General features: G+C 35.4%; 1 protein-coding gene across 2 annotated transcripts in view; it reads right to left on the bottom strand.

The window, feature by feature from the left end:
• The window catches only part of Glud1 (glutamate dehydrogenase 1), a 99890-nt gene that overhangs the window by 17169 nt on the left and 66920 nt on the right, over positions 1 to 15801 (bottom strand). For both annotated transcript variants that reach the window (XM_058581066.1, XM_046449906.2), the window contains 3 exons: positions 3712 to 3792; positions 2834 to 2889; positions 1723 to 1786 (listed from right to left, as the gene is read on the bottom strand). In XM_058581066.1, coding sequence (XP_058437049.1) covers positions 1723 to 1786; positions 2834 to 2889; positions 3712 to 3792 — 201 coding nt within the window. The remainder of the gene's footprint in view (positions 1 to 1722; positions 1787 to 2833; positions 2890 to 3711; positions 3793 to 15801) is intronic.

Genomic DNA, 15801 nt, shown 5'->3' on the forward strand with positions numbered 1-15801 from the left:
AGATAACTAGTATTGTGGGGCTTTGCTTCCTTTCAGTGTCCCAGTAAACTTTTAGACCCATAAGATACTTGTCAAGATCCATAAAACTAGATTGAAAACACTAGACATAGGTAATGAATATGACTGAATAAAATATAAAACCATACAAGTTTATATTAAAATACATTTAAGATTTAGGCTAAGAAGTAATATGATATAAAAATGTGATGGCTATCATTGGGCTCAACATGATTTTAATTATACTTCACGTAAGTGTGAAAGAGGTAACTAACTTCTGTTAGCATGCTTCTCCTATAAATAATGTACAAGCAGTACTGGTATGAGGTATGTCAAAATCCCAACTGCCCTTAAAATTATGAAATTTGTGCCAAATATTATAAAGTTCTAGCATTACCTATGTATTTTATTTCTATATTAGTTTCTTTATTTCATGTATTTTTCCCTAAAAATGGGATAATTTAAAAAATATTGATAGTTTAATTTCATAGAAACTTATCAGTGGTTAGGGGAACACAGGAAAAAAAACTCAAAGGAAGGAATGCAGAAAAAAAGTAGGATTCTCCCCGTTTTATAGTCAGTCTTATTTTGTTTATGCTAACAGGGCAAAGATTATTTTTAGCAATTTTTTTGTTCATTTTATTCCAAAAAACTAGAAGCCTTCTAGACTAAAAGAAACATGAAGACTTAAATTGCTTAAAACATCGAAGAGTAAATGACAAATATTTATACGTTACAAACAAAAATATTTCACACAAAAGAACATAAGCACACGTAATAGACAGTAAGATAAACAAACATCAAGCAAACAAAAATTAGTATCCTCAGAGATACTGATGGTGACTGGCTAGTTCCACTGCTTTAAAGGGGACAGGTAGGCCTGTTTAAAAGCCCCAGCTCCAAAAGGCATTAATTAGATTTCTCATTGCTTTAGGAACAAAAGGATGACCATTTTAAAAACTGTGTTTTTTATACTTAAAAATATTTCAATATTATTCAGTGTCTCAAAGTAGGGCCATTTTGAATGTCTCAATACAGAAGATATAATATCACTCTACTGAACCAACTCTTATTATGATATCTGGAAACATAAGAACTCTCTCCTTGTTGTCCCTACTGCACACTGAGTACAAGAACGTTTCCATCAAAGATGTATCATAGGGAGGGAAAGGGAGAGAGAAGGGAAATTGCATGGAAATGGAAGGAGACCCTCAGGGTTATACAAAATTACAAACAAGAGGAAGTGAGGGGAAAAGGAAAAAAAAAAAATAAAACAAGGGGGAGAAATGAATTACAGTAGATGGGGTAGAGAGAGAAGAGGGGAGGGGAGGGGAGGGGAGGGGGGATAGTAGAGGATAGGAAAGGCAGCAGAATACAACAGACACTAGTATGGCAATATGTAAATCAGTGGATGTGTAACCGATGTGATTCTGCAATCTGTATATGGGGTAAAAATGGGAGTTCATAACCCACTTGAATCAAAATGTGAAATATGATATATCAAGAACTATGTAATGTTTTGAACAACCAACAATAAAAATTAAAAAAAAAAAAAAAAAAAGATGTATCATAAACAGGCTGAGGTATGTCCAGGAGATCTACGATAAAACCTGGTTTCTAAAGGAAAGAGAATTATGATATACTATATTTAGCCATGTGTAAAGATAAGAAATGTCAGTTATTATGAATTCCATTTCATACAGAAACTTACATGGCAATACATACCAATAAAACCTTTTTTTGCGAGCTCCATAGTGAACCTTCTTGTGATCTTTTCCAATTCATTATCCTATAAAGAAAAAAAAAACAACCAACAAAATATAGTAATAAAAAGTATTTTTGACATAATATCAGCTGGGATGCATATCATGTTTTCTATATGAGAGAAATTTTCATATATCTTCTGTAATTGTCAGTATAATCCATAAAGTAGGCATTTCCATTTTAAAGAATGAAAATTAGGTTATAGTGGCTAGGGATGAAGCTCAGTGTTTGAGTATAGTATGAGCAATGCCCTGGATTCAATCCCTAGTGTGTGCACAAAAACACACTCACATACATGCAGATAAAGATAATAGACTACGGCTCCTCAAATCCCAGTTTCCTTTTGTATTAATTCCTCATTTCTTTTTTTAAAAAAATTTTTAGCTGTAGATGGACATAATACTTTTATTTTATTTACTTATGTGGTGCTAAGTATCAAACCCAGTGCCCCACGCATGTGAGGCAAGTGCTCTACCACTGATCCACAACCCTAGCTCCAAAATAACTAAATATTAATTAAGACTAATTGAAAAATGATATAATTGTATTAATATGAACCCTATAGGCCATGTCCTTGTATATTTTCATTTATACAGTGAACTTACAGGTGTGTGCCACCATGCCCAGCTTAAATGGTGAACTTCAAAGAGAACAGAATCATATGTATTTATTATGTTTGTGTAGATATCATTAATTTAGTACTATGTAGGGCACTGTAACTAATTTTAATTAACTTGATACTGATAGGAGGATTACTTAAGGTATTGTCACCAGAAGGAGATCTCTACATTAAAACTTGATAATAGTAATTTTTAAAAGTGAATGTAAGTGTCTAACAATATCAAGTATTAATTGCTTCTTAATCAACTAAGAAAATGAAAAGACATCGATGTTACACAGATGATCTTTAATATGGCAACATACTCAATGAGGTAATTATTTACTTATTTCCCTATTTTTCTGAAAAGCAGCGAAGACCATTAATCTCATTAATGAGGGATACACAGAAGCCTAAAAATTTCAAGTTCTTTGGTAAATGCATTGTGCTTACAAATATCACTTTGATACTTACTGTATAGTTCTTGGGATTGATCTTAACACCTGCTTTAGCACCCCCAAATGGCACATCTGAAAGGAAAGACTGAGAGTTGTTACTTCATATAAAAATTTAAAAAATAAACACACAGAAAGCACTATCCAAAAGAGGTTGGATATTTTTTACCTGAATACTTTTTTCAGAAATATATATATTTTTAAAGGTAAAAGAATGCTTTATTTATTTACTTTTATGTGGTGCTGAGGATCGAATCCAGTGCCTCACACGTACTAGGCAAGCAGTGTATCACTGAGCCACAACTCCAGCCCCTTAATTTTGTACAGTATTTTCAGTGTGTCTGCATTTTGACCTAGACCTGTCTCATGAGGTCAGGTATGGAATTTATTACTGATGGCTCCATGTTCATATTTAGAAAGTTTCAGATTTTGAAGGATTTCAGATTTCATATTTTTTAATTAGGGATGTTCAACTTGCATTAAAAATGTATAATGCTTTACCATTTTAATTTTGGAACATTGTAGAAATAAAACCATGTTGATCGCTTCTAAAAAGATTATACTTTAAATAACGCTTTATTAAACAGAAATTATAAGGCTAGCCAAGTTATAATGTATAATGTCATCAGTATTCCCTACTATTGCTAAAAGAACACTGTATTTACTTTCCTTTTACTATGACTTGGTCTTATTTATAGATGGTGGACAGGTATTTAAAACAAAGATCTATATTTTGAGAAAGTCCAACTAGTTCCTATAAAAAAAAACCCCACTTAAGCCTTAAGGAGTTTAACTTAAAAAGTTCTGATAAGGTGTACTTCTATAGTATCTTAAAATTAACACTCTATGTAGACCTATTTCCCCAGTTATTAGGTAGCAACAGAGGTTATCACTTACCAACCACTGCACACTTATAAGTCATCAGAGAAGCCAACGCTTTTACTTCATCTACACTTACATCAGTGCTGTAACGGATACCTGGTGGTATTTAAAAAAATAAATAAATAAATAAAATAAAAATAAAAGTGGGGGGTGATGTATTTCAACAAATTTCTGGTAAGTTTCAAAACAAACAAACAAACAAAAAAGGGCTATAAATTAAAAACAATCACACTATTTACATTTTATGCTCAGGCTATTTCCAAGAATGTTTGAAGTGTCTATGTGTCAGAACACCATAAGAAGTGAAAAGAAAAAACTAAGAAAGAGCTATAGAATTAACCCTGAATTTGGTTTTAAATATACTGATAACAAAGAGAGGTGATGGTGCTGAAGCTCAGTTTTCACTTTCTGGTATGAGTAAGACAAAAAAGAGCAAGTGTTCTTGGGAATTTAAAGATGGGGAACACAGTCCCTGTTCTTAAGGAAGTTATAACCCAGTGGGAAAAATAACTGGTCACATAAGGCAAAAAAAATGCTCTCCAAAGCAATGTTTTTTACACTTTCCAGAAGGCAACTACCTCATAAGTCTTTTTTATTTTCCTTTTACTGCTTGGTTTGGGTAATTTGCTAGCAATAATTTCAAGAATTCTGCTGTCTGAAAACATACAAACATGAAAAAATGGACTATAACCAGGTTTGACAGACTCAATACCAGATGTCTATATAGAGATTTTGGCTTCAAATGGATAGATCCAAAGAATTTCTTATGCCTGCTATTCCCCTTACCCAACTGCCAGACTCCTCCACTGGGATATGAGAAAGCTTTCTCTTTTTCCTAGGTATTAACATTTCCCTTCACCATTTCTGCAAGAAGGGGAGGAGGCCATTCCAAGTCCTAATGCCCCTGCATCTACAAGCCATGAGGTGTCTGGGTCACTCACCTTTCCAAGTTTTGCAGGGTTAAATCACCTCTCTTTCTCTATGTTCCACTGTTCTCAACCCCAAGGAAGATACCCTGGGTGGTGATATCTAGCTGCACACTGAGGGGGGAGCCCTGATGCTCTGTGTGTGAAGACACCCAGATGAAGCTGCAGCACCTTTTCTACCCTTCCCTCTTCTATCTAGCTCCTCTTAAGGTGCTGGGTATAATCCTCACTCAGAGTCACAGGTAAGTAATAGGAGCCCCAGGTACATCTTTTTTAAAGAATAATCCAGGGACTAAAAGTTCTTCAGACAATCATGGAAAATATCTCATGGGCAGCCTGAGAAAATTCTAGTCAATTTTAAAAGCAGATTTTTTATGTTTCAGAAAATGTCAACTTAAATATTGATGCTTTAAGAGAAATCTCTATAGTATATATGAACATAAAGAGCAAACTCTGAAGTTGCACATAAACTTTATTCTATTATAAAAATAAGAAAATGAGAGAGTCAGGTACAGTGGAACATAACTGCAATTACAATTAGAAGGCTGAGGCAGGATTGCTTGAACCTAAGAATTTAAGGCCAGTGTAGGCAATATAGTGAGACCCTAGCTTAAAAAAAAAAAAGAAAAAGAAAAGAAAAAATTTACATTTAGAAGAGTGGCTTCTTAGAATTGTATCTTATAAGCCCAGCTTGGTGGTGTACACCTATAATCTCAGTGACTCAGAAGGCTGAGGCAGGATGATTATAAACTCAACAATCTACCAAGAACCTAGCAATTTAGTGAGACCCCATCTCAAAATAAAAAGAGCCAGGAATGTAGCTCAAGGGTAAAGTGCCCCTGGGTTCAATTTCCAGTATTAAAACAATAACAACAACCAAACAAAATACCCCAAATCAAAAACAGAATTATATTCTGTACATAATGGGTATATTTTGTACATAATGAATTCTCAAATTTCTTATGAAGTTAATGAAATCATTTTTTAAAATTTTAGAATGTGATATGACCGGTTAATTTTTCTAGCATACAACAGATACACAGCTCTTTCATTTCATTCAGGTCTCTATTTCAAATTATTCTGAGAGGTCCTCCTTGACTATTCTACTTAAAAGCACTTCCACACATCCACTCTCTAGCCTTTTGAACCTTCTTCTTCTTCGTTTTTTTTTTTTTTTTTTAATGTGGTGCCATGATACAGGCAAGTGCTCTGCCATTGAGCTACAACTCCAGCCCCTATCTTATTTCTTTATAGCATTTATTATAACAGATCTACTTATCTATTTATGTCTGGCTTTCCCATCCAGGAAGTTTACACCAGGAAAACAGACTGTGTTTTGTTTGCTGCCTTTATTCCTGATGCCTACCACAGAAAATGGCACACAGTAGGCACTTAAGTATCTTAAAATTTAAGGAAGAAAGAAATGCCATGGCCACTAAAATATTTGATATACACATTAAACAATTTCCCATGAACATCCTTACTTATCATGGAAGAACTAAAACCATACTACAGAGTTAAAGAACAAGGTCCTAAAAAAATCCAAAATAAAATTTGTCAGTAATATTAGTATGAAATGTTTGTATCTTTAAAACAAAAATTTTGCTTAAACACTACACTGCTTTTCTAATTAATAAAAAAGCTAAGTAATGATATATTACTTAATGAACATTATATTAAACCAGGGATACAAGTATAAGTGCTTTATCCAGGTGATCCCAGCCAACAGATGATCCCAGCTCATCTGGACAGGCAAAACACTGTTCTCCTTTGCTTATGGCCAAGGCTGTGGGATGTCCTATGTGAGTCATCTGACTCAGAGGCTTGTACTGTCCATACTCAAATTTCAACTATTAGCACTGCTTTAACAACTGAAAGTAGTAATACATAACAAAGCAATTTACCAAAACACAAAAGGGTCTAAAGTGACAGGGAATTGAATAAATAGCTTTATAAACTTTGATTTCATTACTTCAAGATAAATTCATAGCGGGTGGTAAAATAAATAAGTTTTTAATAATTAGTTTATTTCCTCTTACACACAGATTACTTTTTTCATTGCTCTTTAAAAGCCTATGGAAGTAGCCATACTAATTTATTTATTGATTGAATTATACACCTAGCCCTGCCCAAGCTGGCCTCAAAATTGCCATTCTTCTGACTCAGCCTCTTAAGCAGCTGGGATTGCAGGTGCCCAAGATTGTGCCTGCCCCCACACAATTATTTGAATTTAAGTTTATGAAGAAAAAGTTACTTTCCTTTAACTAGAAACCTAAAAGTTTAAAAGGTACTTAAGAAGTACCTGTAATGTAATGCAGTTATAGTTAAGAATTAAAAGCTGATTTAACTATAATCTTCATAAATCAAATAGCAGAAGCATCTGAATGGCAAGTCTAATATTCCAGACAAAGATACTAATAAGAAACCAGAACCCTCCTTTTACCAAAGTGGAAAAGAATTGTCATTTTTATTACAAAAGTCTTGAATGATGAGTCATAAACTCTAAAACAAAACAGATTCCCTGGATGGAACCCAGGAATTCATTTGTGAAATAAAATTTTTTTTCTCATCTATAGAATTTTCTGTCACATCACAGGCATATTTTCTGCAGGCTATGAATTAATGAGAATTTTTACTGTTATTGAGACAAGGGAGGAGCTATAAAGGAAGTAGCAGAAGCTTAGTGGAATAAGCCCTAAAGGATAAAGGTGGGGGAGCTGGGGCTGTAGCTCTCAGTGGCAGAGAGCTTGCCTAGCGTGTGTGAGGCGCTGGGCTCAATCCTCAGTATCACATAAAAATAAACAAATAAAGGCATTCTGTCTATTTACAACTATAATAAGTAAGTAAATAAAATGAAATTAAAAAAAAAGATAAAGGTGGGTCATGAAGGGGACAGAAGGTGATATTGCCTGGGCTAAAGAAATAGTCTCTTTAACATTCTAATTAATCAATAATACATTAATGTTTTCACTTCTAGAAATTAGCAGGTATATTAGTATAGGGTTACTTAAAGTGTTGATATGAAAAAAACAAAAATTCTCAAAGAGTACCCATAAATAAAATACTCTGTAGTAATACTTGTGATAAACTACAGTAAAACAAGATATTCACAGTTCTTGAAAGTTAGTTATGTTTCCCCTTCTGCAATTGGAAACCAAAGATAATTACTAAAAATATACTATTGCCTGAAAACTCTTTACCATATTTTTATGGACATTAAGAGATTTGAACAACAACCTGATAAAAAGAAGGTACTTTCTATTTATAAATTTAGCATATTGGGAGCAATTAGCACAATTGGGTTATGTGAAGGATAAAATGATGTGACATTAAAATTCTTAAAAAAGGAGAAATCCAGAATTTCTGAATGGCAACCATATAGGGCTGGGATGTGACTTAGTGGTTGAGTGCCCCTGAGTTCAATCCTGGTTGTGCCTCCCCCCGCCCCCCTCCCCCCCAAAAAAAAGTATAGACCACAGAATGGATGTCTTTAGAAATGAGATCTAAAATTAAGGACCACATTCTACTTAATGACAAAATAATCTGTGTCTCAGTCCACTAGTGAAAATTAGAGAAACACTGCCATGAAAATGATTTATCAATCTCAAGTCAAGTTGGAGGAAGGGCAGAGGACAGAAAAATGGAGTACTTAACAATGCAAACTTTGAAATCATCCTCTTTACTCTTAAGAGAAACTGATTAGTTATTTTGGGTTAATGTTATCTGGATGTTTCAAAAGAACACAAATGAATACAGACATCTGCAAACTACATGAAAGCACAAAGCACTGTCTGTCTTTTAACACATATACCTTAATATGTTCAATAGTCTAATGATTGGTGCACACTAAGTTTCTCTAGGAGAAATAACTAGCTGGAGTTGCCATAGTGATGGACAAAACAAACAGCTCATTACTTTAAAAAGATTCAGTGAAAACCAAAACTGACTAGCTTGAAATTTTCCTTTTCCTAGATGACTCAAAACCAAATATACACATACAACCACCCCCTAGCTACCATTATTTTATGATGAATCATTAACTAAACATTTATGAAAATTCAAATGGTTTTTAAAGTTACTTGAACTGGATCTCTTAAAGGGTATGATTTATTCATCAGAAATCCAATTTCTAACAGTACTCTAAATTATTTATTAAATAAACAAGAATTCTACATCAAGCACAGAATTCCAAGAAAAGCAAAAAAGCCTTAGGACAACTCTCAAAATTAATGCATCAACACTCTCACCATGAATTCACCATAATCTATTTTCTCAGTTAATATTGATATACTTTCTAACTCACAATAGAATAGCAACAATATTAAAAATGAAGTGCAGGAGGGAAAGAGGCAGTAAAGAACTAATTGCCCATCAGCAAGTAACAAATACCTGGAATCCCAGAAGCATCAGATACAAACTCAAATATTCACTGGGAAGAAACACTTTGCATAGGAACAAGGAAAAACCATATATTTAAAAAAAATTTTTTTGAGGGGGTGGGTACTAGAGATTGAATCCAGGGGTGCTTAACCACTGAACCATATCACATCCCCGGCCCTTTTTATTTTTTATTTTGGGATAGAGTCTCACTAAGTTGTTTAGGGCCTTGCTTAGTTGCTGAGACTGGCCTCAAATTTGTGATCATCCTGCCTCAGCCTTCTGAGCCACTGGGATTACAGATATGTATCACCATGCCCTGCAAAACTATATACTTTTGTTTCACCATATCTAAGTACTGTAAGAAGTCAGGGAAACATGCACTTTGTCCTATTATCAAAGTCTTTTATTAATTTAACCATTTTGAAGAGATAAAGTTTCCTGGGAAGCAAAAGTTTAGCTGCTAATGAAAATATATTTCTTTTTACTAAAAATTTAAAATTATATAATAATATGCTTATGTTTTCATTTAAATTTGAATCTCTCTTGACTACCACTCCTGCCTAAAGTCTTCTCCTTAGGAGTGACCATTCTTAGTGATATAAAATGTATATACTTTGAAATCATTTCCCTGCATATCTTAAACACATAGCTTTGTTTCATGTTTAACTTACTGCCTTGCTGTTGAAGATTAGGCATTAGGAGTATCTTGCTAAATTTTTTATTTTTAATTTTGTACTGGCAATAGAACCCAGGCCTCTATTCATGCTAAACAAACACTATACTACTAAGCTAAGCCCTAATCCCCTGATTTTTTCTTTATATTACAGGTCCTTTATTCTGACAATAACAATTTAGCCACAGATCTTTACCCAAACAGGTTGGAAATGATGCTAAACTACTGAGCATAAAGTTGGATAATGTTTAGCAAAAGATAATAGTAACCTGTAATAAAAAGGTTCAAAGAGGTAAAGACATGGAACTTCAGATATCATTTCATATAAATTATTTACAAGTCAAGGTGATATTTAAGATGGGTCTTCAGAGAGGAAAAATCATTGGCATAAGGGAGGCAAGGCATGGATGGGCACTGAAGGCATCCCTGTATTTCTTTTTTAGTACATGGGATTGAGCACAGGGCTTCAGGCATGCTAACTAAGTACTCTACCACTGATGTATATCCCCCCTCCTTTTTTTTAAATTGAGGCAGAGTCTCACTAATTGTCCAGGATGGCCTTGAACTTGAGGTCCTCCTCCTTTAACTTCATGCTTAGCTGGGATTACAGGTATGTACTACCATGCCTGATATATAGGCCTCTATTTCCAAAGATCATTTCATATCAGATTTCCTTAATTTTCAAAATTCCTTCCTTTTTCCCTAATATATAGTCCCTCTTATCTGCAAGAGATTCTTTCTAAGACTCTCAGTGGATGACTGAAGGTACAGATAATACTGCATCCTTTATATACTATGTTTTATTCCTATTCATCCCTATGATCAACTTTCACTTTTTACTTAAAGGAAGCACTTTATGGCTTCTCTCTGGCATATCTGAATTGCTAGCATCATTTTTTGTGTGTGTGCTTTGAAGCCATTAATAAATAAAATAAGAATCACTTGACATAAGCACTACCATTACCAAGACAGCTACTGACTGACTAATGGGGCAGGTGGCAAACACAGCATGGATATGCTAGGCAACGTGATGATTTGTGCCAGGGAAGGATGGTATGGGATTTCATCCCACCACTCAGAATAGTGCACAAATTAAAACCATTAATTATTTCTGGAATTTTCCATTTAATATTTTCAGACTGTGGCTGATTGTAGGTAATTGAAACCACAGAAAGTAAAAACAGAAAATGGGGATAGGGGGAGGCAACTACAACCCTTTTCTGTCCTTGGTACCATCATTTTTTATCAGTCTTTTGGAGTACAAGTTTTGTACTTATCTTTGACTCTTTCAAACAGTTTATCAATACCCATCCAACAAACTTAAAAGGAAAACTTTTCTACCCACACACTTCTGACACCAAACATGAGTTTTCTAAACTGCTGCAGACACCAACTTGATATTTTACAATTCTGACACTAACCACCCAGCATTAGTGCAGACCTATAGGTTAAGGACGATTTCCTCACTCCAGACACTAGTTGCACACTTCAGTCCAACTTGGCTACAAGTCAGGGATTCCCACGACCCCCTCCACAGGCTCAATAATTTGCTGTCACACCTTACAGATCTCAGGGTACCGACTGCAGGAGTTTCCATTCCCAAAGAATTAGAGGTACGCTACCCTCCTGAGAGCTGGGTGCATTTACCAAACTGGAAGCTCTCTGAACTTCCCATCATCATTTAGGATCTCCCAACCCTGAGATTCTATTACATAGGCATGATTGTTTATATCATTAGCTATGGGTGATTAGATTTAAAATATCAAGGGTTTTAAGGGCTCTATATCAGGCACCAAATATATTTATTATGCAACAAATTCTACTCCTTACTATTTACAGACAGTTCCACTTGGGTAAATAATGAAAAAAAAATTCAGCCTTGTATTTAAAAAAATTTCTTTCTTTTTTTTTTTTTTTGATACCAGGGATTAAACCTAGAGGTGTTCAACCCCTGAGCCACATCCTCAGCCCATTTTTAATTTATCTTGATACAGGGTCTCACTAAATTGCTTGGGTTGGTTTTGAACTGGTGATCCTCCTGCCTCAGCCTTCCAAGCCACTGTTAATACAGGAGTGCATTGTGCCTACCTTTAAAAAGTCTATGAAAAGTTCCCCCAACAAAGCATGGCACATGCCTATAATCGCAGTGGCTCGGGAGGCTGAGACAGGAGAATCATGAGTTCAAAGCAACTTAGTGAGACCCTGTCTCAAAATACAAAAATAAAAAGGCCTCGGGATGTAGTTCAGTGGTTAGGTGCCCCTGGGTTCAATCATGGTAACAAAAACCAAACCAAACCCACAAAACTATAGGTCCTTTTGTTGCAGCGCTAGGGATTGAACCCAGGTAAGCAATGGATCACACATCTTAATGAATGGTCCTTATTCATTAAACCCCTAATATGGGTACCATCACCCTTGGTTATTCTTACACATACTTATGATAATATCAAACAACAACAATAACAAAAACAGGACTGGGCTGGGATTGAGTGGTAGAGCACTTGCCTCACACATGTGACATACTGCATTTGATCCTCAGCACCACATAAAAACAAAATAAAGGTATTGTGTCCATCTACAGCAACAGCAACAAAAATATTAAAAAATAGGACTTTATAGGATATATTGCTGACTATGATAAATGACAAAAGGGACTACCAAAGCATTATACAGATTTAATGTAATTCCTATTAAAATCCCAATGACATTCTTCATAGAAACAGCAAAAGCAATCATGAAATTTATTTGGAAAAATAAGAGACCCAGAATAGCTAAAGCAAGCCTTAGCAAGAAAAGTGAAGCAGGAGGCATCACAATACCAGACCTTAAACTATACTACAGAGCTATAGTAACAAAAACAGCATGGTATTGGCACCAAAATTGACTTGTAGACCAATGGTAGAGAATAGAGGACACAGAGACAAACCCACATAAATATAGTTATCTCATACTAGACAAGGGTGCCAAAACACTCACTGGAGAAAAGATAGCCTATTCAACAAATGGTGCTGGCAAAGCTGGAAATCCATATGTACCAAAATACCTCTCTCTCTCACCCTGCACAAAAATCAACTCAGAGTGGATCAAAGACTTAGGTACTAGAACAGAGACCCTGCACCTAATAGAAGAAAAAATAGGCCCAAATCTTCACCATGTCTAGGATCTGACTCCCTTAACAAGACTCCTAAAGTGCAAGAAGTAAAATCAAAAATCAATAAGTGAGATGGATTTAAATTAAAAAGCTTCTTTTGATTTAAAAGGTGGCAGTTGGGCTCTGAAAATCCCTCAGAGCCCAACTGCCACCACTGGCTTCCCACAAGCCTCTCTCTCAACTACACGCCTCTCCACCTCCCACAATCCTCTTGCTCTTGAGGCCGATTGGCTGGGTCACATGGGCGGAGCCAAAAAAGTCCCCCAATGAGCAGCTCCGTGGTCTGAAAGGGCAGGGAAACAGCCCAATGAGCATCACGGGCGGAGGAGCCAATCAGCTAGATGTTGCTGGGGCACTGTCAGCCAATCATCAGCTGGCAGTCTGAAAGTTTGCTGGGGCCCCTTAGCTGTGGCTCTCAACACTAAGCAAAGGAAACAATAACTGAGGAAAGAGCCTACAGATTGGGCTAAGGAACTGAACAGACACTTCACAGAAAAAGAAATACAATTGATCAAATATATGAAAAAGTGTTCAACATCTCTAGCAATTAGTGAAACGCAAATTAAAACTACACAGAGATTTCATCTCACTGCAGTCAGAATAGTGATTATCAAGAACACAAATAAGAATATATGTTGGCAAGGATGTGTGTGGGGGGGGAAGTTACACTCATATATTGCTGGTGGGACTGCAAATTGGTGCAACCACTATGGAAAGCAGTATGGAGATTCCTTAGAAAATAGGGAATGGAACCACCATTTGACCCAGCTATCCCACTCCTTGGTTTATACCCAAAGGACTTAAAATCAGCAGACTATAGTGATGCAACCACATCAATGTTTATAGCAACTCAGTTCACAATAGCTAGACTATAGAACCAACCTAGTGTCCCTCAATAGATGAATGGATAAAGAAAATGTGGTATATATACTCAGTGGAATATTACTTAGCTTTAAAGAAGAGTAAAATTATGGCATTTGCTAGTTAATGGTTGGAGTTAGAGAATATCATGCTAAGAGAAACAAGCCAATCCCACAAAACCAAAGGCGGAACGTTTTCTCTAATATGTGGAGCTAATTCACAATAAGGTGGAGGGCACTAGGGAAGAATAGCGTTACCTTAGATTAGGTAGAGGAAAGTGATGGGAGGGGTGGGGTGGGGATGTGGGTATAGGAAAGACAGTAGAATGAAACAAACATTATTACTGTATGTATACATGACTACATGACCAATATGATTCTGCAACATGTACACTCAGAAAAATGAGAAATTATATCCCATCTATGTATATCGAAGTGCATAAATACATTCTACTATCATGTGTAACTAATTAAAACACATAAAAAATTTTAAAAATGGTAAAAGGAACCACAGTACTGATAACCTTTACAATTTTCATTTGTATTGTCTTTCACATTTTCCTTTAACACAGAAGCAATCCAGAAAAGTTTGGTCTGGAAAACTTTCCCCAAGAACAATCAAGAGAAGTGACAATGACTCATGATAAACAGAATTTTTTTAGTTTTTAATGAAGACATGGTAAGGGAAACTCACTTTAAAATTATTCAAGTGAAATTCCTTAAAGATCACTGTGTCATAGAGTAATATAGTTCTCAATCAGTGCTTACCACAAGATACAATTTGTAACTTTTTACATGAACAAGTCCCAGATAATAATGATTAAGAAGGTGGGTACCCGAAGGTGGGTAGCCTCTAACTTGGGATGCTCCAATTCTTACAAAATGTATTTTGCATCAGTGAGCAGTGTTTGTCTTCCTGCACATGGGATTTTTTCTGACCACAGCAAACTTGCTAAATGGATTCACACATACAAAGTCTGAGCTCTAATTCTACTATGTACTACCTGTGCCACCTTGCCAAAGGACAGACACATCACTCTTTAGTTTTAGCAGCATTTAGAAATCAGGATGACTGTTTATTTCATTAAGTATAAAAGCAACAAATGCATGAAAAATTCTTAGCTTTCACTGTTAGCTATTATTATTGTCCCCTGCTTTGCCAATTGGTCTCTGTGAAGACAGAATGCCTGTGGCTTCAAAATTACCCAGGTACAGTCTCTTTTTAATAAAATTACTCAAAAAGGTCTTAAGTAGACCTTTTTAGTTTGTCTTTTTGCCCTTCACAAATGCTTTCCTCCTGCCTTTATCAGTAGTTTTCCCACATATGAATACTTCATTTGGTTAGTGAGTACTTCAATTTGCATTAATTTCTGTTTCTGGAAGGGGGAAATATTGATTTATCTGACTGGTTAGATTAGGTTTAGAGAAGAGTTTTGGATTTAACAGCCTTCAATGCTTATCTTGCAGGATACAGGAATTATGGGCCATTTATGAATTGATGTGATTTATTAGAGCAATACCAGAGAATTTTCTCCTTACCTGTATTATAAAAACCATTGTGTAAAATAAACAGAAAAACAAAACAAGAAGATGCATGTCAAACTAGTGCCTAGATTTTTTTCAACACCAACATATTAGTGTTTTAGTCTTTATTGTTTCCAGGCAGAATCCTCAATATCTTTAACATTAGGGGATAAAAGCTAATTTTCCTAGCTGGGCACACCTAGTGGCATATTCCTATAATCCCAGCAACCCAGAGGCTGAGTAGGAGGATCACAAGTTTGAGGCCAGCCTTAGCAATTTAGCAAGATAAAAAAATAAAAAAAGAGTTAGGAATGGCTCCGTGGTAGAACGCCCCCAGGTTTAATCTCCCAGTGCCACAGAGAACTAAACCTGGTTTTCCTAAGCAATTTAAGTCATTACCAACTATAGTAAATCCAATTTCTTCCCACTATAAGCCAAAGAGCTCATTTTTAAATTTCTTGGACTCAAAAGTTAAATACTATCAGTTTTATTAGAGTTTAATAGTCCTGGTGCTTAGCTTCCAATTTGTGATGCCCCAGTTCTTACAAAGTGTATTTTGCATGAGTGAGCAGTGTTTGTCTTCCTGCACGT

Source organism: Marmota monax, unplaced genomic scaffold, assembly GCF_021218885.2.
Source record: "Marmota monax isolate L192 unplaced genomic scaffold, Marmota_monax_Labrador192_F-V1.1 WCK01_AAM20220418_F8-fsc00004, whole genome shotgun sequence".
NCBI classification, from domain to species: domain Eukaryota; kingdom Metazoa; phylum Chordata; class Mammalia; order Rodentia; family Sciuridae; genus Marmota; species Marmota monax.